This window comes from Denticeps clupeoides, chromosome 2 (assembly GCF_900700375.1).
Source record: "Denticeps clupeoides chromosome 2, fDenClu1.1, whole genome shotgun sequence".
In the NCBI taxonomy this organism is placed as follows: Eukaryota; Metazoa; Chordata; class Actinopteri; order Clupeiformes; family Denticipitidae; genus Denticeps; species Denticeps clupeoides.
Window position 1 is genome coordinate 5,925,355 of NC_041708.1, and position 26,880 is coordinate 5,952,234.

Below are 26,880 nucleotides of genomic sequence, written 5' to 3' on the forward strand. Positions count from 1 at the left end.
CCGTAAACATATCAGACGGCCCGACGATGCAACGCCATGGTGCTGGAGACATCCGAGCCACGGCCTCCAGCACTATTCCTGCTGCCGCGTCCTCGGGTTTCCACCGGGAATTTCTGCCTGACTTGTTGGATTAAGATGAGCTGCTTGAGGCGGACAGTTTTTTGGATTCCACCATTGCCGCCGAGTGATTATTATTTATGGCTCTACAGCAAATAGGCTGGTGGTCCCTTGTGCTCACTTACAGTGTAACACATATTTACATATTTTTAATACGTCAGTGTTCTTTCAGTTTGGATTTTTTTCTGCAAATTAACATGAAAAAGTGTCAAAACAATATTTACAGTAATTTGTATAAAATACAGTGTGTTCTAATGCTAAATGTAAATCTGTCAAGTTTTTAGTCAGCTTTAAAGTTGTACCAGAGGCAAGTAAACAGATTTAACACAAGCAGCGCTCTAGCGTCCCCTTCTGGTACATTAAGCAAATATCAGCAAAGCCAAATGCCACAGAGTCAGTCCTTGTGTGCCAGAAACATTTGATCCTACATTCTGTCCTCTGTTACTCTGAGGCAGCGTGACATCGTCTTTTTTTCGGACACAATCACGTCTTCTCCACAATAAAAGTGGAGGTAGTGGTAGTGGTAGAGGTGTGTAGAAACCTAGTGGGTAACACACTCGCCTATGAACCAGAAGACCCAGGTTCAAATCCCACTACCATTGTGTCCCTGAGTAAGACACTAATTTGCTCCAGGGGGGGACTGTCCCTGTAACTACTGATTGTAAGTCGCTCTGGATAAGGGCGTCTGATAAATGTTGTAAATATGTGCATAAGGACCCAATGTTGAACCTTGGTGTACGTCCAACCCTACAGGTTAAAGCAGATGGACTTGTGCTTTCAGAAATGTATATTTTCTAATGCTCACTACTACCACATGTTAAATTAACTTGTTGCCTGTTAACTTGTTATAATGTGCTTACGAAAAGGCAATCAGGTTTGGTAAATGCTGTAAATGTAAACAAGGTAGGCAGCTTCATCGGAGAAACTCGCGTCTCTGCTTGACCGCCTGGCGGCGCTGCTTCCCTCCTATTCAGTAAATAAAAAGGTAATCAGAAAGTAAAAAGAGTAGAAAAAAATCTCGACTGTTGTTTTTACCGTGTTTTGCAGATCAGACAATTTTTCTTATTGCCCAGTATGTAACTCGGCATTGCATTATTGATTTAAACATGAGAGAAACATTTGAATGTGTTTAATGTTAAATTAACTCGGTAGCGAGGAGCTCCGGCCCTCACCAACATGGCGCCCGCGGTAAGCGAGGAGCTTCAGCCCTCACCAACATGGCGCCCACGGTAGTGGGCCTCCAGCCCTCACCAACATGGCGCCCGCGGTAAGCGAGGAGCTACAGCCCTCACCAACATGGCGCCCACGGTAGTGGGCCTCCAGCCCTCACCAACATGGCGTCATCTTCGCGCAGCCGCGCCCCTTTCTCCTCGTCTATGGCAAGCCATCTGAGCAAATGAACGCAAATGGCATGACGTGATTTTAAGGACAATGCCGTAAAAAAACGCCGTTCTGAACAAGCCATTAACGGAGTTTTTACGCCGTCGCGCGTTACCCGGCGCGGCGTAAAAACGCCGTTGCCTTGTATCATAATGATCTCTGTCCTGTGCACCACGATTGCTTCTATCTATCAGATATTAATCGCATTTTAAGTGATAAAATAATAAGCCCTAATATTGTCTAACTGCAAAAAAACTGAGCGTATCACTTTGTTCATAAAAACAGGAGTATTGCAGCAACAGGGTGCGGCGTTGGAGATCTGTGGTGGACTTTCTGAGTTACTGATCGGCTCCTTACAGTTCAGCTTTATTGGTTGTGAAGTGCACACGGCGGTGATCATTATAACAAAGGAGAACGGCGTGTTTTACTCCGCGTAAAAACGCATTTGCGGCGTGTTTCGAACGTTTGCAAATGGTAGCTGTTTTTCCGGCGTTTTACCACTAAGCGGCGTAAAACAATGTCGTATTTTACGACGTTTTAACTTCCAAATCGCGTGATGAAAGTGGCGTGTGTTGGCCCGAATGGCTTGCCATACTCGTCTCCGGTGCGCGCGTCCGCGTCGGGCGCGCGTCCGCCAGACCGCGCAGTTCTGCCCGCGCCGGAGCCGCCGACGCCGCCGTCGCGTCCCGGTGGGAGATCCGGCGGCTGCCATGCGAGGTACAGCTCCGCCCGCAGCGGGATGCGTCCGAACATGAGTGACGGCAGCTCTCCGGTGGACGAGAAGGAGCGAGATCGTCTCCCTCCGATTTTTAATAATGTAAGGAAAACTCGGTCCTGTGCGTTATTACTCTATTACTGCGGTTCTTATTATCGTCCCATCACTGTGTTTATTACAACTTTTTTATTGCTTGAATTTATAAGACTGTCATAATCACATCTCATCTGTTGCTGATATAAAACTTAACCGAAGGGGGGAACCTGCTCACCAACTTCACGGAATAATAATTATGGTGTGATCATTGCCCTTATTCCAGACGCAATAAAACGTGCTGTTCTTGTAGTCAACTTGATGAATTAATGCACCAGATATATTGTATTAATGCTGTTTTATAACAGGGCCTGGATCGTGGCTCCAAGCACTACCCGTTGGGGAACTTCATCTCCTCCACAAGCCATCGGCGGGAACCAGGAGGCCATGGACTCACCACATTGAGACAAGGTGCGTTCAGTCACATGATGTGAGGTTTTTTTTTTGTAAGTGTGGGTATCCGCTGTGGAACAAATCTGCACGCGTCGATTTATCCGCCACTTCGGCAGTTGGGGCCGATCCCCTTGGCTTTCCAGTGCTCTGGATCATCAGTGTCCTCGTACCGATGGGAACCATTGAGGACGTCACAAGTCTGAGGCCACCTCAAGAGGCCCTCCTTAGCAACTGCTTCAGACGGGCCATATGGATCGCGAGGGATTCGTCATCACTGTAGTCGCGAGGACAAGACGTAAAGATGATTATAGGTTGCCATAAGTAGATCTGACAGGGATTTCGAGTTTATTTCTACAGACTGAGGTTCGCTGTAATGATAAATATGACTACCATAATTGCAAGACTCGTGAAAAGTTTGGTTTGTGACGGGCCCATCCCAGGATTCACATAAGACAATAATATATGATCTTAATGCATTGCAGTGTGTTTCCAGCAGGCTTGGTCTCAATGCTTTTTTCTCAGATTGTTATTGATGCATCTCATATTTTTTCACATTGAAATACAGTACAGGCCAACACACCTTCTCATTCAACGTGTTTTCTTTATATTCATGACCATTTACATTGGTAGATTCTCACTGAAGGCATCAAAATTATGAATGAACACATGTGGAGTTATGTAGTTAACAAAAAGTGGAGACCTGACCTCCACAGTCACCGGACCTGAACCCAATCCAGATGGTTTGGGGTGAGCTGGACCGCAGAGTGAAGCCAAAGGGGCCAACAAGTGCTAAACACCTCTGGGAACTCCTTCAAGACTGTTGGAGAACCATTTCAGGTGACGACCTCTTGAAGCTCATCGAGAGAATGCCAAGAGTGTTCAAAGCAGCAATCAAAGCAAAGGGCGGCTATTTTGAAGAAAATAGAATCTTAAAACTTTTTTTTGTTAAGTACATAACTCCACATGTGCTCATTCATAGTTTTGATGCCTTCAGTGAGAATCTACCAACGTAAATAGTCATAAAAGTAAAGAAAACATATTAAATGAGAAGGTGTGTCCAAACGTTTGGCCTGTACTGTTTATCCACAAACACTTCCGTATGTCATTCACACTGGCATCAGTTTTGAGGAATACCTCCACCTGCTGAAATCAGAATATTCTGATTGCGATGGTTCGACATGGATTTCAACCATCTCACGTTACCTCTCCTCAGAAAGTCAAGCTCACTGACCATTTGCCATTCTACAAGTGTGTTACCCACTAGGCTACTACCACCCTGTCATCTTTAAAAAGCATTATTCAAGATTCCGTTACGTGGAAGGAATCGACTTTATAGATTTAGTTCTGTACGGGAATCTAGTTTAAATATCTTGTCTAGCAATACATCAGTTTTGAATGATTATCGATGGTATTTTATATAATGAGTCAGTGCTAAACTTTATATAATGAGCCAGAGTTACGCAATACATAAAAAATGTGCCATGGTATAATATAAATAAAAAGAATGTGTCCAATGTAAAACACATATATTCTCGAAATAAACATTAATGATCTCTTTTAAATAAAATAGTCTTAGATTATTGTTGATTTGTGCTGAACATGTGTATATGTATTTTCCGCAACAGTGACCGGACTGCCGCCGATCTGCACTGGTGTCCGTCAGAAACATCGAACTCACACCGACGTTGTGCCTCCTGAAGCAAAAGCTCGCTTCGTCGCGGACCCTATAATACCGCTCCGCGCCAGAACTACCAAAGAGTTTCAGTACGTGGCGGGAATACGTGCATCCTGAGCTTAATTCTGGCTTCATTTCGTTTTAACGTCTGCTCTTCCGATTACAGAGAGGGTGTAGAGAAGGCAACCCACTCGGGTGACTGGAAGCCCGTCCACGACTTCTACGCGAGCACGTTTGGCTCCTTCCTGGAACTCAGTGCGGCCTTTAAGGTCTGGAACAGCCCTGGGAATGTCATTAGAGGCGAGGCGAATTAGGCACAGAGACTCATTGAGTCTAATGCGTCGTCATTCGACCGACTGTAAGGGGTCGAGACGTGTGTCGGTGTCGAAAGTCCTGTATGATTCCGGAAAAACATGGATTATGATTCATGTTTTATGCGCTTTTCAGAAAGAAGCGAACGCCCCGTCAAATACTACTGATGACTCAGGGATCAACACGAGGCTCCTCAACGCGGTTTATGACGTCTTGCTCCACACGGTATGTCCCGAAAGCCTCGTTCTTGCGAAGACGTTCTGACGTTGCTCGTGCTACATGTGTGTGGCCCTTCGTGTGCGTTTTTTTTTTTTTCCACAGCCACCTGACACACAGAAGTGCGTTTTGAAGGGAGCCATCAACAGCTTACTAAGGGAGTGGAAAAGGTAGGTGAATTTTTCAGCCCTTCGGGTTGATTAGTCGCCATTTATCGAGACCTCTCCATACGAGGTCAGACTCCACCCACCTCTGAATTGGACTCAGTTGAGTTCTCTCCAGGATTTAGTTATTTTTTCCTACATAACATATTCAACACACCAAGAACAAGAACGGAACTATGGCGTGTGCCATTTAAAAGATTATATCTGCCCAAAATGGGATTTTTGTTACTGCATGAAGACAGGACATCACTTTTCGTGAAAATAGCATGTATGCATTTCAACATTCCGACAAATTTTGTCCCTCAAGAAAAGTAAAAAAGTGAAAGAAAAAAAAAATAATTTATGCACGCGCAAGGTGCCAATTAGTCTTTGTTCAACGTTCTGGTCTCTGATGTCATAGGTAGATGGATGAAAAGCGCAAAATGGCAACTTGTTTCAGCGGAGTCAGATTTACAGCGTCAATAAATCCATTCCCCTGCCATGATTGTGTCCTGGAACGATTTAATGACTTGTAGCTTGAATATACTGTGCATTGAGACATAATGACAACTTGACATGATGACAACTTGTAGAGATCCAGTATGAGTATGGTATTGTAATACTATGTTAAAATCAATGAAATCATTGCATTTCTGAAAATGTCATTTCAAATGCGTTCACATGCCTTTTTTTTTTAACTTGCAGGCCTCGAACGAAAGATGATTTGAGGGCATATTTTGTCCTCATACAGGTAATGCAGCTTTAATTTTATTAGATGGCGGACTGTTGATGTCTGTTATGTGCCTGGACTTGTTGGTTTTGGCCAGTCCTTCTTATTATTGATTGGTGGTGGAATGGGGGCTGCTTTAACGAAGCCACCTTCCAGCGTAATTGCCCCATGCAGTTTACAAAAAAACAGCCCTATTATGCCACCATTGGATGTATGGTACTTTTTCGGTAATGGAGGTAATTTCCTTTTTAACGAGGGGCCGCGCACAGAACAGCCCTGCAGCTCAAGGAATGGGACTGATCTGAAAACGAATCTGCCCTTTCTTTTGCTGGGGTGGGTAGGGAACCTTGAATCCAAGCAGACTGTATATGCATGGATCGTTTCGTTATCTCAACGTTCCGCGATGAACATCGCACTTTGACTTGATTAATTGATTTCAGTCGAATTCCGGTCAAGCTGAGAAAGTGGGTGAAAGTTGACTTGGCCAAACGTCGAGTGCCGACGAGATCGGTACACGTCGATTGTTCTACGGCTCTTCTGTAATTTGGTGTGGGTGAAAGCATCTGCTAAAACACTGGTCACAGGAGCTAAAGCTCTTTTCCAGCCTGCCTGTATGTTTTGTGTCATTTGCGCTCATGTGTCACCTTTCTTTGGGGGATTTGTCGCTGTAGACTCCTGTGTGATGTTATCCGTCCTCAAGGCTCCTTGTCCCAGGTTTCGGGTGGGGGGGGGTTCGGCTGAAGGGGCCAGACCAGCATCTGTCTGTCGCCACGTTTGTAGGCCCTCAGTGTTATTTGCTTTCCACTTGGCTGTGGGAACAGATGAGGTCACATTGGAAGGGGAGGGGCTCGCTGGTTTCCACCGTAATGCCAGCGTTTATTAAAAGTCAGACTTCTTCTTTGCTCCCAGTGAAAAGTTATATTTCCCTTTCAACGTTTTTTTTCCTAGCTTTAAAATAAAAGGCACCTCTTTGTTGCAGAACCCGCAGTACGGCAGCACAGCCACGTATGTCATCTTTGCGCACTTACTGCGGCAAATGGCCTCCCTGGCGGAGACAGACCACCATTTCCTGATGCACTGGTTCAAAAAGTGAGTCTGAAGCGTTTCCTGAATGACTCTGGCTCTGTAACACAGACTGAAATGTTCCTTCAAACGCTGTGATTTTCCGTTTGGTTATGTGCAGTGATTCCACCATACTATCTATCTGTCTGTCTATCTATCTGTCTGTCTATCTATCTATCTATCTATCTATCTATCTATCTATCTATCTATCTATCTATCTATCTATCTATCTATCTATCTGACTCTCTGTCTATGTCTGTCTGTCTGTCTATCTATCTATCTGACTCTGTCTATGTCTATCTATCTATCTATCTATCTATCTATCTATCTATCTATCTATCTATCTATCTATCTATCTATCTATCTATCTATCTGACTCTGTCTATGTCTGTCTGTCTATCTATCTATCTATCTATCTATCTATCTATCTATCTATCTATCTATCTATCTATCTATCTATCTATCTATCTATCTATCTATCTATCTATCTATCTATCTATCTATCTATCTGACTCTGTCTATGTCTGTCTGTCTATCTATCTATCTATCTATCTATCTATCTATCTATCTATCTGACTCTCTGTCTGTCTGTCTCTCTATCCATCCATCCATCCATCCATTGATCTATCTGTCTGTCTGTCTATGTCTGTCTGTCTATCTATCTTGCTATCTATCTGTCTAGCTAGCTAGCTCAATAAGAGTAATTTGTAGTAATTTGTCGAGTTCAGATTTGAATATAAACAAATAATTTCTCCCGTCATTTGCTTTATGCATTCATAAACACACTCCGATTTCTGCGTGTTTGTGTTGTAACGTATGTATTACATCCGAGCACGTCAGGATAAACAGAGTCCTTCACCGAGTGCAGAACATAGAACAGAGCAGGATTTTCCTATGCACATGATGACAGTGTTTGTTCTGAACTCCTGGCTCCGGTGGGCCCGGGAGAGACGCCCCAGCCGGCATTTGAGTGACCGAGGACATTGTTGTTCTCCAGACTGTCCCAGAAGCGCTTCAAGCTGCTGGTGGAGCGGCTCCAGCTCTTCATCAGCACCCGCCTCTATCCAGGCAGACCCGAGGACCTGCCACCGATGGCCAAGTGCTCCTGGTGGATCCCCTGTGCGACCAAAGTCCTCTCCCTCCTCAGTGAGTGGTTCCTTGCAGCCTCAAACCAGTGCAACAAATGGAACTTCTTATGAATCATGAGTCTACAGTATTGACTATTGTTTAATTGTTAGATCTGCAATCCTGTGAGCAGGATTCATTTATGGTGATGGATTGGAGAATATTTACATCTTCTCCACTGCTGGGGCAGTGGTGGCCTAGCAGTTAAGGAAGCGGCCCCGTAATCAGAAGTTTGCCGGTTCTAATCCCGACCCGCCAAAGCACCAAGTCCCACACACACAGATGGCTGTCCACTGCTCACCAAGGGTGATGCCTTAAAAGCAGAGGACACATATCATTGTGTCACTGTGTGCTGTGCTGCAGTGTATTACAATGACAATCACTTTCACTTCATCTCATAGGCTTGTAATTTAATGGTGTTAAGACCTACACTGTGGAAAAATAAAAAGTTGGAAAAGCATTTTTAAGTTCTCTCAACTTCACGCACACGTCAAAAAGTTGAGCCATGTGCTGTGCGGCGTTGTACGTTTTACGCTGTTTCTGCTGTATGTGAACAGTGTTGTCCGTTCCTCACCTAAGATGCAGCCAACAGCATCGTCACCCCACCCATCGCCCCGTTCACCGATTTCTACAACCTCACCCTGGACCACACAGACTTCATGGACGACTACCACACGTGGCAGATGCATGGAAACTCCAGCAGGTGTGGTCGCCATGGCAGGAATTTCCGTGGAAATTCCCGCCGCGTGCACTATTCTCATAATAACCACCTCTACAGATGGATGTTAGGTCCAGTTGAGCTCCTGCTTTTTCCATTTTTTTTTTGCTGTGCACCTTGACGAAGCATCAGCGAGAAACAGTGCTGAAAACCTCGGACTCAAGGAATGAGCAGAACACGCGTGATTTTCTTCTTCCAGGTTCACCTTCTGCCAGTTCCCGTTCATCCTGTCCACAGTGGTGAAGAAAGCGATCATGCAGAGAGACTCGGAGCAGCAGATGATCAGCATGGCCAGGGTGAGAGGTCAGGGGTTACATAACTCCCTACACATCTCGAGTGTACTGCATGCAGGTTTAGGGATCTGTAATTCATTTTCTTCCTTAAGTAAATGGTTTTCAAATGACATACGGGGATTTAGACAGATTTTGTGATTCATTGTGAATAACAATGTAATAGCAAAAAAGACATGCACATGGATGCTTGTCAGTTTGGAAAAGTAAAAAAAGTTTCATACTCTCAGCTCTGACAAATTACAACTTTGGTGTTTTACACTTTAGTACCAGGCACGTACTAACTTTGTGTCCAAACTTTTGGCCTGTACTATATAGGCGGAATATTACTTCAGCACCGATGTTTTCATTGTGTCTTTTAGTTTCAGTTTTCCAATTTGAAAGATTATTCATTATTAACGATTAAAAACAAATCTGAGCAGTATGTAAATGAATAGCATTTAATTGATCATCTATGTAAATTGTATAGGGATTGAACATGACGTCACAGTTGAGATAGAGGTAGATAGCTGAGTTTCTGTCGCTATGAACAGTTATAAAGCTCTGATCCTATGGATGCTAGAAAAAAAAAAATTATTTGCCAAAGTGTGGAAAAAAAAAAAATTTCTGCTTTTCCGAATGTCAGTTTGGTCTTAGAAAACCACCACCAGATTTGGTTTTGTGTATATCCTACCGGAAATTTGTGCCATGATCTTAACTTAACGAAACTCGGGATAGAGAGCCTTAGAGAAAAAGGGAGTCCCTCTTTTTTTTTTTTTTGTCTGAGAAAAGATTTATTATGATCCCCGCGCCACTTCGTTCCTACACACCGACCACACAGTCCCAGACACAAACAAACACTATGGCGGTCGCACAACATATCACGCTCAACCCGCCAGAACATAAACACTCGGCAGCATGGGAACCACCCGTCCTGACCGGGCCCTCGCCTTCGCTTCTCGCCCCAGCAAACCCTGGTGGACAAGGTGTCCCGGAGACAGCGGGTGGACATGAGTCTGCTGTTCCTCAACATTAAAGTGCGACGCTTGCAGCTGGTCAGCGACTCTCTGGATGAGGTAATGCCGGAGCGAAACACACATGGACGCTTCGGCGTTCCTCTTATCAAAGGACCTTTTTTTTTTATTATTATTATTATTATTATCCTACCCAGCCTCCTTTTTTATGCATTCTGACCAAACCCTTGCCTGTTTTTTTTTTTTTTCTGGGAAAGTCCATATTTTTTCGGTCACTGTGCTATAAAGTGCGTTCTGGAAAGTTCTAAGCGTTCATTTGGAAAACTGGACTCGTTCCCTCATCCCCCCTTTTTTTCATTTTGTCCGGAAAGCTCACCAGAAAGCGGGCCGACCTGAAGAAAAAGCTGAAGGTGACGTTTGTTGGGGAAGCGGGCCTGGACATGGGCGGTTTGACGAAGGAGTGGTTTCTGCTCCTGATTCGGCGGATTTTTCACACCGACTACGGTGAGGGCCTGACGACGGACGCTAGACAGCTGCTTCTAATTAACCTCCCGTATTGCTAACGATCCCGAGCCCGCGCACCGAAACCCCGAAACGCTTGCAGCTGTGAACCCGAGGCGTCTGTCGCCGTTAAGTAATAACGTTCAATCCGACTTTATAAAACTGTGCTCATCGCTGCCTTGCACGCTTTCATCTCCAACCCATCTTTAATATGCAATTGGCCAACGGCCGCTGTAGCTCACCGCAAGGCCGCTCATTAAAACATTGCATTTTTTACAATGTCTTGCATTGGGTCCTCTGTGTGTGTGTGTGTGTGTGTGTGTGTGTTTGCAGGCATGTTTACGTACACGAAAGACTCCCAGTCTTACTGGTTCAGCAGCTGGAAGGGTGATGACTGTTCAGAGTTTCGCCTGGTGGGAGCCGTATCCTTTATTTGCACGTATAAGTGTAGTACCTGCATGTAGCATTTTAGCATACATCAATATTCTTACATGTGCATGTTTAATATGATGTAATAATAGCAATAATAATTATAATAATGTACAGGCACATGCTTACAGTAGCAAGACTAAAAAATACCATAACCAAAAAAAAAAAAACCATAATGATCATTGACGCTGTGGTTGATTGATGCCACTGTGGATGCCACTGTGGATCAACTATTCTGTGGATCAACTGTTGATGACGGCATTTCTGCAAATGCCCACTCACTCGCATCCTGCCTCTCTCCTCCTCATTAGCATTTAATGCAGGAGGTGGCAGTAACCTAGTGGGTAACACACTCGCCTAGGAACCAGAAGACCCAGGTTCAAATCCCACTTACTACCAATGTGTCCCTGAGCAAGACACTTAACCCTAATTCCTCCAGGGGGACTGTCCCTGTAACTACTGATTGTAAGTCGCTCTGGATAAAGGCGTCTGATAAATGCTGTAAATGTAAATTTAAAGCCACAGACACTGAAAGGCGCATTCAGGGGAAAACTTATGGTGTGACTGGATAAAAGTGGCTGTAATTCTGCACCAAGGCTGAATTTTGGACAGAAGCTTTAGATACAGTATTGGGGGACCACTAATACTGATATAAAAGCAAAAGGTATTTTGTTGAGGACGGTACCGGATAAAAACACCCTTATCCAGAGCGACCTACAATCAGTAGTTACAGGGACAGTCCCCCCCCGGAGACACTCAGGGTTAAGTGTTTTGCACAGGGGCAGTGGGGTTTGAACCTGAGACTTTGTGACCTTCTGGTTAATAGGTGAGTGTGTTACCCACTAGGCTACTACCAACCCATCTGCCCATCTGACTAAGGCAGAGAAATTGTGGAACAACAAAAATATATAATTTTTTGAGCTATATATATATGTGTGTGTGTGTATATATATATATATGTGTGTATGTATATGTATGTATATATATATATAAGCGTAAACTGTATTTGTGGTTGTGTACGTATGTTTCGGTAAGAGGTAATACAGGGACGAGTAATGCTATAAATATTTCATAAACGCACTGCTGAGCTCCATGTGGAGCAACAGGTACGAAGGCTATATAATTACCTCCCAGTAGGCCATTGTTATTGGTCAGGAACATTTCTACTTTGAGGCTGGTGGTTTCCTTTTTTATTTCATCACTAGCAGCAGATATAATCTGGTCCTGGGGTCATGTGACACACACAGCCATCACCCTGGCACACACTCACACACCGCGAATTGTAAAACAGTAAGACACATCAGGCTCCCTCCTTCTCTTCTTGCTTTGCCATTCGAGCTCCTTTCATGGTCTCTACAATTTTTTTTTTTTTTACCTCTCCGCCCACCATATCTGGTACACAGAGTACTGGAACAGTGGCGGCCCGCAGGGCTTCTTTTTTTTTTTTTTTCTCGGCCCCGGCCCATGTGGAGAGCACATGGTGGGGATGTGTCAGTAGCAGCTGCAGCCGCCTCGCCTGCGTCCACAGAACGTTTACACCTGCTGGCGAAGCCCACTGTCCAGCTGACGGTGGTACCATTCTCACATGGTGCCATGTAAACTACTTCACTTGAGATATTGCCTGGATAGCATGGCGATGGAAAAGTTTTATGACGTGTTGCAGAGAACATAGGGAGTGTCCTGGGAGTTTTTTAGAGTCAGTGTTGCCAGATATAGCTGCTGGTTTCCAGCATGTTCATCTTCATAAACTTCTAGAAAGTACACAAAACTGCCCAAAATATAATATTTACCTTTTCTTAAGTATGTCGTCTGTTGCTTCTTGGGCCGAAACATATTTCAAAATCGTGCACAGAGGTGGCTTTATGTTTAGAACTTCACCTTTTACACTAGCATTTGTCAATTTCTTGTTTGTTTTTTTTACTGCCATACAGCAAATGTTTGTTTCAAATGAGCTCAAATAATTTGGGTTCCTCAGAAGTGAGGAACCAGTCAAAATGTTTGGTTTTGTTACCCGTAAGGTTGGGCTGGAAACATCCCAATCTGGCAACACTGATTAGCATTCAAATGTGTAGTTAGGTCCCATTGTTGTCAAATCCGTAGTGGGGGATACACGGCAGACTTCCAAGCAGGAGTTGAACAGATGATTGAAGGAAGGCTCAGTTTGAAGATCAACTAAATGGAGCAGCTGTGGACAAATGAGTTCCAGAAAGTTCATTCAATGTCAACATCCTGCAACTGAAAACTTAAAGGCTTTTCTTACACTCGATTAAAGCTCTGATATATATTCAAAGTGAAGTGATTGTCACATGTAATACACAGCAGCACAGCACACGGTGCACACGGTGCACCATCTCATCAGATGGGTTTAAATATGTACCATGCATATTCAAATGCATCTGGAACAGTGAAATCAACATTGCTGCAACGTTGTCTGAAAATGTTGTAAGGAATTAAATAAACATTGCTATCAGTTGCATGTTTAAAAGCTAGTCAGCGCACAGAAGTATGATGCAATGGGCCATCTTCTGGCTGTCAGTGATTGTGAGGTGTCACCCATGATTGATGGGGTCGTGTCGTTGCCACGGAGCTTCCCGGTGCAGCTGTGCACACTTAACCACTTTGTGTTCAGCTCATGGGCCTGGCTGTGTACAATAGCATCACGCTAGACATTCGCTTCCCACCCGCCGTGTACAAGAAGCTACTGACCCCTCCCATTGGGCCCTGTGACCCCGACACTCCCGTCGGCATGGCAGCGCTCACCCTGGAAGATCTACTGCAGATCATGCCGGTATGTGCATTTTTGTGTAAACTTTTTTCCTGTTTTCCACTTGTTGGCAAATCCCCCAAACTTAATAACATTTTACAATTAAAAAAAAAAAAAAAAAAAAAAAAAAAAAAAAAAAAAATATATATATATATATATATATATATATATAGAGAGAGAGAGAGAGAGAGAGAGAGAGAGAGAGAGAGAGAGAGAGAGAGGGGTTGTGATGATGGGATTTATGAGTGCAGGGGTTCCCCAAGTGAATGTAATGAATGCTGTTGGGGTTGATTCATATGAAGGGTCTTTCACTTGTCTCTGTTTCAATGGGGCCAATGGGAAGCTTTCAAATGGGGTCCCTGTAGAAAATGTCCAGTGGAGAAAAGGTCTGCCCGCCACATTATGTTTGTGAAATCCACTCCTTATTCAGCCAACAAATGAAATTTTAATATATTAAACCAAAGAATATGCGATTAAAAAGTAAATGGGTTCAAATGAATTTTGGTTCTTTAACTTATGGTACTTATGCTCCCTCCAGTGGTGCTGGCCAGGAATTCATAAGAGATTAATAAAAATATCCTCTTTTTGTAAATGCAGTGTAATTGACAGTGGATGGCAGTGAGTCATAAAATCATTTTCATATTAGGAAGAAAGTTGTCACCTGTAAATATTTTAAAGTGAAAGCACAGCACACAATGAAATGTGTCACTGCATTTAACCCCTTGTGAGCAGTGGGCTACCATGAATGGAGCCTGGGGAGCAGTGTGTGGGGACGGTACCTTGCTGAATGTGACCTAAGTGGCACCCTGGTGGTTCGGGATTTGAACCCGTTACCTTCCGAGCGGGAGTCCACTTCCATACCTGCTAGGTCACCATTGCCCCACAACAATGCATGGAAGAATTCATGATCTGACCCCTATTTATGAATATCTTTTTACTATTTATGTGGCAGCATCAGCTGTCAGCTGTTTTATTGTGGTGCTACAGCTGCCACTGTCATGTCCATCACTGCTGAATAGACACCTTCATCCTAAATCCGTTGCTCACAGAAGCACCTCCCATCCCATCCTGATAGGTCCTGAGTTTGCACTCTGGTGTGGAGGGGTGTCTTTGAATGATGCCTCCTCATATTTAGCTGTAGCCTTAGCAGGCATTACTTTACTTTAACGACACTGGAAATGTCTTAGGAAATTAGGAAAGTTGATTCAGTTGATTCACACCTGATCATTTGCAATCACTTCCATGTTCAAAATCTGGAAAGTTCTGTTTGAAAATGCATGTGTTCACTAGTTGTGTTTCTTTGTCCGTTACCTGTAGTTGCCAGTAGATGGCTCTCTATAACAACGCCCGTTTGATGCTTGAAGGCCCTGCCTGGTAGCTCATGGCCAAGTTGGGTAAAATAGGTGTCCCTTTGTTTTAAAGGGCAAGGCAGACGTCAGACGTTCTGTCGAGTCAGACCTTCAGGGTGCTGCAAAAGCGCTTGGCTGCCCCTGTGGCTTACACAATTCTTCCGTCTTTAAACTTTTTTTTTTTTTTTCAAAAGAAACAAACAAGATTAAAAAACTTGGGTACTGGTCCTGCCTGCCTTTGGCAGTGCACAGAAATCAATGAAAAATCCTAAATGCTGACGTCAAATGTGAGAAGTCATAAGAAGTGCATGACGTACTTCAAAGATTTTCCGATTCTTTTCATCTTAATATTGTTAATGTCATTCACTGCAAGGAATACACATGCATATTCACTGTAGATGTGGATACTCTGAATCAATGCTATAATGTACAATATAAATGTTTGTACATTATACATTATTATGTATATATTCAGAATATAAAATATTAAGCGACTGTTTTTTGTTCAAGTTGCATTTTTACGATGAAGTATTTAATTTAGAGGTACTTCAAGAAATGTTGTTTGCAGAAATGTATGAACCAGTATTTTGGTCTAAATATGTTAATTTATTCATGCTGCCACTTCTATTTTTTAAAAAAAGTAAATGACCGCTGAGAAGTAATAACTATACTGAACAATTGTTTTAGTACATTTCAGAAATGTATTTTATATGTGTTCTAAAAGTGTTCTGAATGCATGTCTTTTTATGCACTGAAAGGGAATACGTTCAATATTTTTCCTGCCCAATCTATATGTGGATCATAATGTTTATATGCATATTCTGTGCTGTGCTTTTTTGGTCTTTTCAGGACATTGCCCATGGTCTTGCAGAACTTCTCAGCTATGAAGGGAACGTGGAGGAGGACTTCTACTCCACCTTTCAGGTGCGTGTTTAAATTGAAATGCTCTGTCAATTTGACATGCTCTGTCAAAATGTTCTGAGGCTAGCTCCACCCACTGCACACTGTTTTTGGAGACATTCACCAATGACCAGAAGGCGTTTAACCTTCCAGCAAAATGATCCGACTCGACATCAGTGTAGTTTTTGCTGTTTTGAGCCATTTTGAACAAATACCAAATTTTTTTAAAATTTCATTACACTACAGACATATCATTTTTTACAGCACACAAGGACATGAATAATTTACTTTTTAGCAAAAATCATCAACTTTATGCCTTTTTCAGGTGTTTCAAGAAGAGCTCGGTGTTATAAAACCCTACAGTCTCAAACCTGGTGGTGAAAAGATCCCGGTCACAAATCTTAACAGAAAAGGTCAGTCCTGTGTGGTTTAGACTAAAATACCACCGCTGGTGTGGTAGCCGATGCAAAGACGTTTGTCTGCGTTGTAACAATGACCTCGTTTTTTTTTTTTCTCGGACGTTTCTGCAGAATATGTTCATCTGTACGTGGACTTCCTGCTGAACAAGTCCATTTACAAGCAGTTTGCGGCTTTCTACCACGGCTTCCACAGCGTGTGCGACTCCAACGCTTTAATGGTGGGTCTTTTCCCCACCCTGCCCCCCACCGACACTCCCAAAGCAATTAATAAGGTGCAGCAAAAAGAGAAAGGTTTTATTTATAGAGCTCTTGAGAGGTTACGAATGATATGTGATCGGCGTGTCAAACATTCGAGAGGGGCGTCTAATTGCTGGCCGGTCTGCGTCGGGTCCAGAAAGTTCCATGAGACAGCAGAACTAGAAATTTGCTGGGAGGGGTGTGAGTGAGTGAGTGTGTGTGTGAGTGTGTGTGTGTGAGTGCACACTAATTGCTGTGTGAAGGTGCCTCTCGCGTCTCTCCCCTCTGAACATTGTGTGTGCGTGCACGACTAACCAGGCTATAGTAACCGGAGTTTTTGTGCCTCCATATGGACCTCTCTATACCGCGCAGCTTCCTTCTGGGAATGTTAATCAGGGGCTCCACAAAAGACTCATGGGTGCAGATGCATTCTTGCACTTCTTCTTCTCCCTCAGGTCCGCTACCGAGCGACGTTCGCCCTCCGGGCTCTGTTTACATAGTTCAGGCCGAGAGCTCAGGAGAAAACTGCGCAGTGGAAAACTTGGTAGCAGCCACAACCTTAAAAACGTCACCAAGAAGATAGCAGCAGACCCTTTAACATTTACGGCATTTATCAGACGCCCTTATCCAGAGTGACTTACAATCAGTAGTTACAGGGACAGTCCCCCTGGAGCAGTTTAGGGTTAAGTGTCTTGCCCGGGGACACAATGGTAGTAAGCGGGATTTGAACCTGGGTCTTCTGGTTCATAGGCGAGTGTGTTACCCACTAGGCTACTACCACCCTAACTAACATTTTGTTAGCTGTGAGGCCGGGCTTCGAAGGATCGGATTTGTTTTTCCAGTACGTCGACCCAGTGAGGAATCTGGAGGCCAAGTCAACATCATAAAGGGTCGTACATGGTCTACAACAGTGTTTAGATAGCTAGTTCATGTCAAAGGAACGTCCTGGTCTCACAGCAGATCATTTTCTTGTCTTCTTACGATAGCACGTCTCCACGTGGACTCTGGCATCCGCATGATGTAAAAGAAAATAGGATTCGTGAGACCACGAGACCTTCTTCCATTGCGCCATGGTCCAGTTTTGACTATCATTCTAGGACGGGGTCATCTGACTCTGATGCATTTTCAATCATGACAAGCAGTCAAGTTTTCATACTGTAACACGTCTGTAGGATCAAGCATCAGTATGCCTTGGACAACCGTGGCCCTCTGGCCGTTACTTCATGTTCTCCCTCGGACCACTTTAGGGCGGTATTTCTGTATTCACCACACCAGAGCTGCAGTTTTGGAGATGCTGCCCCTTATGAGAGTCGCTCAGATCCCTGTGGTCCTGGCTGTGGCTATTTTAAGTTGCTTCACCGCCTGGGGGCATTTTGCCACGTGGCTAGGTCATTTCTGCTTGGCAAATACTTCTCCTGCAGGGGGAACTTGTCTTATAGGCTTTATAGGCTTGATTTACAGTGAATTGCTATTGATTAGATCTGCTTAAAGCGTTGCATTCTGAACACCATCACTTTTTCCTGGATTCCATGATGATGCAATCACAAAAATATGTGCAATTTCTGTGCAGCCTTGCACTCATGCCCAAAAACATCTAAAACATTTTGACATGTATTAAATACAATTGTTCATACAACAGTGTAGACGCTTGCGGTAAATGCTGATGCAACAGGTCAGCTAAAGAAATTGTTCTACAGAAACTGCAGAGGGAAAAAGGTGAATAATGAATTATTCGCTGAACATGCCGCTGAGTCCTTGTTTGAAGAAGGAGAATCGGCCAGCGGGGACCTGCAGCTCGCAAGACAGGCGGGCCTGACCGTGTGGAACGCTCTGACCGCGTTTAGCCCTTCGCCAGCAGACGCCACCCTGCCCTGCCCCCTTCTCCTGCAGCTTATGCAACTGTTGTGTGTGTGTGTGTGTGTTAAAGAGAGCGAGTGTGTATTGTGAGGGTGTTATATAACTGGCTGTCTGTCTGCTGTGGTTCTGAACAGTTGGGTTGGAGGGGGATGTGACGTGGAATATTCTTGACGGTCGAATGTTGTTTAAACGTTCCGTGGACGGTGTTTACTGATGGCCCAGCTGCTGGCTGGGGTTTTCTGGCACGAAGCAGGTCACAGTGAAGGACTTGGGTGTGTTTATGATGGGACATGAGTGTAAACGGGGCGTGACGTAGGTATGTGCACTTTATCAGGTCAGCATTGCAGCCTGAATTGTGATATTTTATGAAATATATGACCTATTATTTTACTATAAATTACTCTATGTCATAAAGATGACAAGACGGGTATTATCAGACCTGCAATGTCACTCTTATGACACTCTTTTGCTGCAGAACGAGCCTGTAATTGAAAGTGAATTGAAGTTACTCTAGATAAGGGAATGTAAATGATTTCAGACATAGCCTTGCGCAATCAATGTCATTCCTGCTGGCATAGCACGTAATTAAACAGATGCTCTGCAAAAATGTATGTCTTGTGGACCACTAAGTATACACTCTGTATGAATTAATTAAGCTTCCGTCTGAAGTGACTTGTAACTGACTCGAAACTCTGTGGTGTTGTAGCTCTTGAGGCCGGAGGAGGTGGAAATTCTGGTCTGCGGGAGCCCCAGCCTCGACATGGGCGCCTTGCAAAGAGGGGCTCAGTATGAAAATTACAGCAAGACAGACCCCACCATTCGGTAAGAGCATTTACCCCACAGCGTCCTGCTAATACCCACCTCCAATATAGAGTAATGGGTGCTGCAGTAGGCCTGAACAAAATCAGACCAAAACTTCAATTCGTCTGATTATAATTAGCATATAAGAGGGCTCACATGACGGGAGAATGGTGCTTATTTCCTATGAAGCTCGGTTGATCTCATTGGACCAGTAAATCTTCATACCTTTTCTATTTCAGGCATTTATGGCAAGAAATGAATTGCATTTGCTTACTTTCTCTTAACTGTTGCAATCAATTCATTATTCGACTTGTGGGATATTATGAGGGATTGGCTTTTATTGGTAGCTTTTCCATTACACATTTTATTTCATGGCAGCCCACTGCTCACCAAGGGTGATGGTTAGAAGCAGAAGGCACATTTTGCTGTGTCACCGTGTGCCGTGCTGCAGTGTTTCATAATGACAATCACTTTCACTTTACTTTCATCCTAACGTGAAAATCCTATGTAAATATCGAATAACCGTTTCTTATGATTTTTTGCCCTCTTAAGGTATTATTGAGTCTTGATGTAAGTTGTAGGGCAAGCTTATGACACGCTTTCTGAACTTCTCAAGGTTTCTACAGATGGTTAATAATGAATCGTGGTAGATTATTTAACGTTCACCTTTGGTCTAGCTGGATTTCCTGCTCTTTACATTATCTTGGGTTTGTTCCCATGTACCATGACCTAATTTTGCTGTCCTCCGTGGCCCTAGGGCATTCTGGGATGTGGTGCTGTCCTTCCCCCTGGACCTGCAGAAACGGCTCCTGCATTTCACAACAGGAAGCGACAGAGTCCCGGTGGGAGGCATGCCAGACCTTAACTTCAAAATCAGCCGGCTCGATGTCTCCACCGACTGGTAGTTCGCACTCTCATTTAAATCTATTTAAGACTATAATTTTCAAAATGAGTAAGTGCAGAAACTTTTTTACATTTTGGATCTATTTCTACTTTGCAGGTTACCCATATCGCACACATGCTTTAACCAGCTCTGCCTACCTCCATACAAGAGTAAAAAAGACCTACGGCACAAATTAACCATCGCCATCTCCAACGCAGAGGGATTCGGCCTTGAATAGACCTGCAGAATCATGACATATTTAGCTTTGCACACGAAGTGAAGCTAGACATGCTTCACCACAAGTACTATTTCTTTATGTTTACTAAAGGAGCTTCGTGCTATTAGGGTTGGCTCAGGAGCATATTTTACGCGTTTATATTTCAGGGCAGTTTACTGGTGAATCTCAAAATTAGACTAAAAGCTCATTTTGTTCACAATTTAATCACACACAAATGTTTCTGTCCGTAGTGACTTCTCACTGAAGAAGATTCCAAATTATACTTTTGTGTTAAAATATTGCATAGACACAACACACAATTCCAATTCCAAATTCTGAAAAACTATCAATGATTGGTAAATTTCTGGCAAATCGTTTTCACAGTATTCAACATTTTTGAGATAGTGTTTTCTATACGTATTGTGTTTTATGTGTATGCGACTCCTTTTAATGCTAACAAATAATAACTCTCGTAGTGTTATCACAGCTGTCGGCAGTTCAGTGTGGTTGAGGGACCTGTGTCAGGGTGCAGGAGGACATCTGGGTGAAAAAAAGGCCTTGCTCAGGCCTGCTGTGACTGTTTGTTAAAGGGGCTGCACGTCTTTTAGTCTTTAAAAAGTAAGCCTCGTTCCTTACACGAATCTCCACTCACGCCCGTACAGTACGTTTACATTTGTGAAGCTGTAAAGGGCATGTATGACCCTTTACATCTATTTCAAACATTTCAACCAACATCATCTACATGCTTTTGGTCCATCTTTACATTGGTGTTTCTGACCACAACAAACATGCTCATGTATTTATTCAGATGGTGCTCTGTGAGCCCATCTAACAGATTTTGTCCTATTATATCGATCAGCAATATTGACGATTGTCACTGCAGTCCAAGTTATATTCGCCAGCTCTTGTGCATAGCATTTCTGGACAAAGTGACATAATAATGATGTTTTGCGTGACCGCTCTTAGAAAGGTTTTCTGACGTTTTCTTTGTGACTCACTTGAAACATTGCCAATACAGTTTCTGTCCAAACGTAACAGCTTTCCGGAAAAAAAAGGAGCACAAATTCAGGTAAAATCAACGCAGAGCACGGCCTGTACCCTCACTTTCCGTGCATGTCGGACATGAGCAGTATTATTGTAATGTGCTTGCACAGTTTTCACTGTGTGTGACTCAGTGTGCCAAGTCAACCTTCCAAAAACATCTCATTACAGCGATGTCGGCTTACACTGTTGAGTCATTTAGATTTTTTTTCTTTATTACGTTTTGTGTTGTTCACAAGGAAGCTACAAAATGCATCGGTTTAGTTTTAAAACTAAAATCGCATAAATCAGTGTTGGCTTCGTATGTCTGATAAATGAGGCAACTTGATAACTCATCGTGGCTTTCGTAAAATGAACTGCATGCTTTGCATGATCTCGTGGACTCGCGTTGTAATTTTGCTTGCACTGCAAGCTAAGGTCAAGGGATGAGGACTTCTCCCCCTTTTTAGGCTGCGTAGGACTGAATACATTGTGTTGTATTGACCACGTATTTATTATTATTATTAAGAACCTCTTTTCTGAAATTAAAAGCTCTTTTTGCAGGATTGCTGTGGTGTGTTGTTTTTATGCCGAGGTAAAGTGCACTGAACTAATTTTTCCAGATTTGGACTTCAACATAGTGCTGACGAAATCTATATTGTAGCCTTATTTTATAGGTATACGGCTGTATACTGTTGCCATCATTTGTCAGAAATTCCAAATATCCAGGATACCAATGAATAACATAAAACAACATAACACACTTTTTGCACATTACAGCAATAATATTGCTGTAATGTCACACTCAAAGCCTCTATGAAGGTGGGAGATTTTAAAAGGTGATAAATTAGAACAATGTAAAAAAGAATAGGCAAACTAAAAGAAAAAGAAGCAGCATGTGATTGAAATAAAAACAGCTGATAGAACAAATGTATTTTCAAACAAGATTTTAATAAGTCCTGTCCAAATCGTGAATTGGGGGTGGAGACGTGTTCCAGCTGGATGAGAGGCTGATTTATTTTTTTTGGTAAGATGGAAATTTCTTGTTCTGCACACGTGAGGTTGACCAACATGTGAAATGTCTGTAAAAAAAGTGGCCAGTGCGCGTATAATCAATGTAAGTTAACAGTGTCAGTGCAATGCATTGCAGTGAAGGTGCCTTGTGAGATTCAGCTTAAACACTGCTGACATGGCTGTCCTGTTTTTGGCCAAGGGGCAATGACCGGGTGCTTTAAAACCTCGGCCTTAACTCGTAGTCTTTGTGAGACAGAGAGGGAACTTTGAAAGAGTAATTTGCAAGGAAATGAAAACCTCCACATACCAAAGGCTATTGTGAATACAGTCGACTCATGAGGATATTGTACATAAATCCATGAGGGAGAACTATCAAAGATATTACAGATGTTCACAGATATTACCTTGCAGTATTACTACACACTTTCGTCCTAAGGCCCTCTGGCCCTCTGTGGACCTCTAGGACACAAAGCTCACCTCCAACTCACCTGAATGTATATTAAGTCAGGCATTGGCATATAACCCTATATGCCATATTGGCATATAACCCTATACATGCTCAGGATAATCCTTATCATTCGTGCGTGAAGGCTCCAAAGGCCAATATCATGCCTGGGTAATAAAGAGGGATGTACTGGGACCTCGGCAGTCATGGTTTTCCACACCTGGAGGGGGGTGAACAAAGGTGAGAGGAGGCCAGGGAGATCTCAGTTTCCATCTGAGGCCAATGGGCCCTCATGAATCTATTAAAAGCCTGAACCCGATCGAGCGTCCGAGTGGCAGCAGCCAATAACGATCGCTCCCATTCGGCCAGGCTAACTGGACTCTGGCCAGGATCACCCCCACAATCCCCATTCAGATTACTCTTGGAGGGAAGCCAGGCCCTGGGGACAGTTGGGTATGGTTGCCATGGCTGCTGAGAGCCACGCTGGGAATTGCGGAAATGCTAAATTATTTCAATGACTGATGAAATTGGGCCAGGTTTGAGCAAGCTGATGTTGCAGTTTACTGGGAATTCAATGTTGTTCATTATATCTGCAATATCATTTGAAATTGCAAGTGAATATGACAGAGGATCCAATGACCCATGACCTTGCACTCAGTTAATGTAAAAGCCCAGTGCACAGCATCATGTGCCTTTATGCCATGACGGTCCATTCTTTATTTAACATAACGGAACATACTGAACACACTGAAGCAAATGCAGTTTATTGCAAACAACAACGGGAGGCTGCAGAGGAATGTGGAACACATAGTTTCAAAAGCAAAACAAAACTGCAAGAAGAAGCACAGGAGCTGTTTGCTATTAAAAAAAATGCATGCAGGTATTCAGACAGATCCAAGCTTCTTGCATTACACAATAGCTGTCGGTTCATACATCTTGTACTGATGTACTGATGCAATGTATTTATATTTTAGACACGTAATGTGAAGAGCGGTGGTTTCCAAAGTTCACTAAGGCTACAAGTTAAGGTAATGAAAAGATCTAACCTGGTTTCCAGAAAACAAAAGTTCATCTCCTAACTCCTAGCAGCTTCACTTTACACACTTGCACACTTTCGCCCTACTCGTTACATATATTTTATGTTTATAAACATGTTAAATTTGTTTATTTTTGCATATTTGTAACACTTGATTTGTAATATTGCGGTCAATAGCAGTCGCACAAGTATTTCACTGCAAATCATACCGTGTATGACTCTGTACGTGACAAATAAAATTTTAATTTGATTTGAATTTAACTGGTAGAACTGGTGGTATGTGTACCACAGTTTGAGAACCAGGGCTGTTTCTGATTCCTGCAAGGAGCTTTGTACCAATGTTCATTTTTAAATTAATATCTTTGTGGTTTACATGGCTATTATCCATTTATGTAGTACAGAAATCCACACACATAGTGTTAACCTAGTGGGTAGGACACTCACCTATAAAACCAGAAGACCACAAAGTCACAGATTCAAACCCTGCTTACCACCATGGTGTCCTTGAGAAAGAATCTTAACCCTGAGTGTCTCCAGGGGGACTGTCCATGTTGTCCCTGGTTATAAGATGCTCTGGATAAGTATGATGAATGCCATAAATGTAAATCTGTTCGTACTTACGCTCGTTAGACTAATGCTAAAACTCTGAACTGAGGCCCTCACTTTAATTTTTGGCTTGTTAGTTATCCCACGATGCACTGCACAGTGGCCTCGTTCTGTCTCTCTCAGACAGGCCGCCACTGGGAGGCCGTGCCAAATCCAGCACTGCAACTCCTGTTTTAAATCAGCGCCGCTCGGCAGAAGAAAGCCTCGTAAAAATGCAGATGAGGAGCAGGGAATGATGGGTTGGGGATGCCCGTTGTTCTTCGCTCAGAGTGTCTGGGGAATTTTTTTTTTTTTTATCTCACTATAAATATTGCTCAGCCCAATTCCCTTCTGTAATTTGCTCTAATTTGTTTTTATGTGTTTGCTGAGTCTTAAGTGCTTAATTAAACATTTAGATCCAATCCAGAGATCAATACAATCATACTGAATTTTCTTGAAATGCCACATTCTGCAGGCATTTTGCAGGATCATTGGACTTGCAGGTTATGGTTTAACAAACTTACATTTCTTTTGAAAAGTATTAACAAAATAATTAGAATTACATTGCCTTTTTTAAAAATTGCTGAAATTCTTCAGCTCTAATTTGCTTAAGACACAAATTAGAGCATGTGAGACGCCTAGGAACCAACACCGCCCAACGCAGCCACTCGAATAACAAAGACGTGGCTGTTTGCCGGTCACATTCACAGTTTGATAATGATGCACTGTGCAGCATGCAGCTCAGCTTCAAGTACATTCATTTTCAGTTGACTTTTTATTTGCTTATAAGAGATATACTTATAAATTGTGCTTATGTATTTTTGACTTATACATTAGGTTTCAGGATATTAAGTTTATTCAGATGTTAACTACTGTACTCAAAGTTGGCAGCTTAAAACACTTTCAGTACATTTTTAAAAAATCCAACGTAGTGACTATCAAAAAATGCATTATGTTAGAAGATACATTTAAATGTATTTACTTACATGATGTATACAAGGGAAGTATAATTCTTTTTACTTATTTACTTAGTAAAACGCTTTTTGATAAGGGAGTATTAAAGTGCCTATCAGCAACGTTCACACCCCTGCAGCCTACGTTATGCACCACCTCCCTTTGCAAGTAGACAAACGGATCCTTGATTGCACCTCCCTGACTCTGTCCAAGGTGACATGCTGGTGGCCTGTTTTAAAAGTTCACCGCGATTTATGGCGCGCGGACTGCACACGCGGTCGATGGCAGAGAGAGGTCAGGCCGACTCGCCACCCCCAAGCACGCTGCGTTTCTGTCCAACGCACGGTGCGGCCGTGATGAGAACCAGGTTTATTCCGAACGATGTCTGACGGGGATCGGAGATCTAATCTGGTCGTCCATTCATCAATCACGTAACTGTGCGTGTGGTGTGGACTTACGCAAGGCATGCATACATTCCCACAGATACGACAGGTGACGGCCATAAATCGGGTCTTACACTGCAGAGGGATAATGTGGCCGGATGAGTCAACAGTTTGGCATACGTGACCCGTCACAATGCTGGGGGAGGGGGGAGGGGGGATTTAGCGGCCAAGGGGACCTACTTTTGACCAGCTGACCGCCGTACATTATTCTATTCCAGGGTGACTTGGCTGGATTATGTGTGGCATACGACGAGCCGTAAGTCATTTCTAAGAGATGAATACAATTTAATAAAAAGAGTTGGTTTCTGAGTTATTAAACTAAATTGCAGACCGGGGGCTGGTGAACCAAATGAGGGACTTTGAGGTGATAAACAACTTTATTCATCGACATTTTCCGGGCATGTCCCAAAAAGCAAACTATATCTAAATAAGTAAATATAAACCTGGGGCTTGATCAACCACCGTATGAAGATATGTCATTTCCTGTTAGCTCACTGTGATGCTTGGAGGAATGACAGAGGGGAGGGTTTGGAGAGTTCATTGCAGATATCTGTGTGCATCAAGGTGAGATGCATTCCGGAGGTGCAAACCACCTTCATCCGAATTTCCTTGTTGGTTCTATTTCAAAATTGCGATGAGGCAAGATTCTGTTTAATACATTTAGACAGATACAGACAGACATATAGACATATAGAGTGACCATGAGTGAGTGACCATAGGTGAATCACTGGATCACAGTGCAGATTAAAAATAGAATCTAAAAGGAGCCCTGCGAATAATCTAACACCCGCACCTCTCCGCCGCTCTCTGTCTCTGCCCGTCTTCGGGCCGCAGCCTTGCCAAGTCATGTCTGTCACCCCACATTCGTCAGGCCGTCTGACTGCTTCCCAGCCCCGGCCCATGCCTGGCAGTGCAGTCACACAGAATAAAGCGGCAGTGTGTGCTGGGGCAGCAGTGCGCTGCTCTGAACAAGAGCAGGGAGATGTTGCAGTCTGGCCAGTCTCTCTCTCTCACTCACAAGCTGAAAACATAGCAAAACCCCCTAAAATACTTCATAAAGTTGCGCATGCAGAAGTTTGACCCCCATGTGCAACCAAAGTATTT

General features: G+C 43.3%; 1 protein-coding gene across 1 annotated transcript; it reads left to right on the top strand.

The window, feature by feature from the left end:
• Positions 1 to 2,122: 2,122 nt before the first annotated feature.
• Positions 2,123 to 21,865, top strand: hectd2 (HECT domain containing 2). Its single transcript, XM_028969977.1, has 21 exons — positions 2,123 to 2,314; positions 2,614 to 2,716; positions 4,324 to 4,462; positions 4,540 to 4,642; positions 4,821 to 4,910; positions 5,007 to 5,071; positions 5,750 to 5,795; positions 6,754 to 6,863; positions 7,834 to 7,982; positions 8,541 to 8,664; positions 8,879 to 8,975; positions 9,917 to 10,024; positions 10,294 to 10,426; positions 10,757 to 10,845; positions 13,482 to 13,640; positions 15,815 to 15,889; positions 16,191 to 16,278; positions 16,396 to 16,502; positions 19,085 to 19,200; positions 19,937 to 20,080; positions 20,180 to 21,865. Exons 1-21 carry the CDS (start codon positions 2,237 to 2,239, stop codon positions 20,298 to 20,300), a joined length of 2,244 nt encoding a protein of 747 aa, XP_028825810.1. The 5' UTR covers positions 2,123 to 2,236; the 3' UTR covers positions 20,301 to 21,865.
• The last annotated feature ends 5,015 nt before the right edge of the window (positions 21,866 to 26,880 follow it).

Excerpts from the sequence above, each read along its gene's own strand:
- hectd2 (XM_028969977.1), top strand. The coding sequence starts at position 2,237 with ATGCGTCCGAACATGAGTGACGGCAGCTCTCCGGTGGACGAGAAGGAG. Across the intron at positions 10,846-13,481 it reads AGTTTCGCCTGGTGGGAGCC|CTCATGGGCCTGGCTGTGTA; the intron begins GTATCCTTTATT and ends CTTTGTGTTCAG. Across the intron at positions 16,279-16,395 it reads CACAAATCTTAACAGAAAAG|AATATGTTCATCTGTACGTG; the intron begins GTCAGTCCTGTG and ends ACGTTTCTGCAG.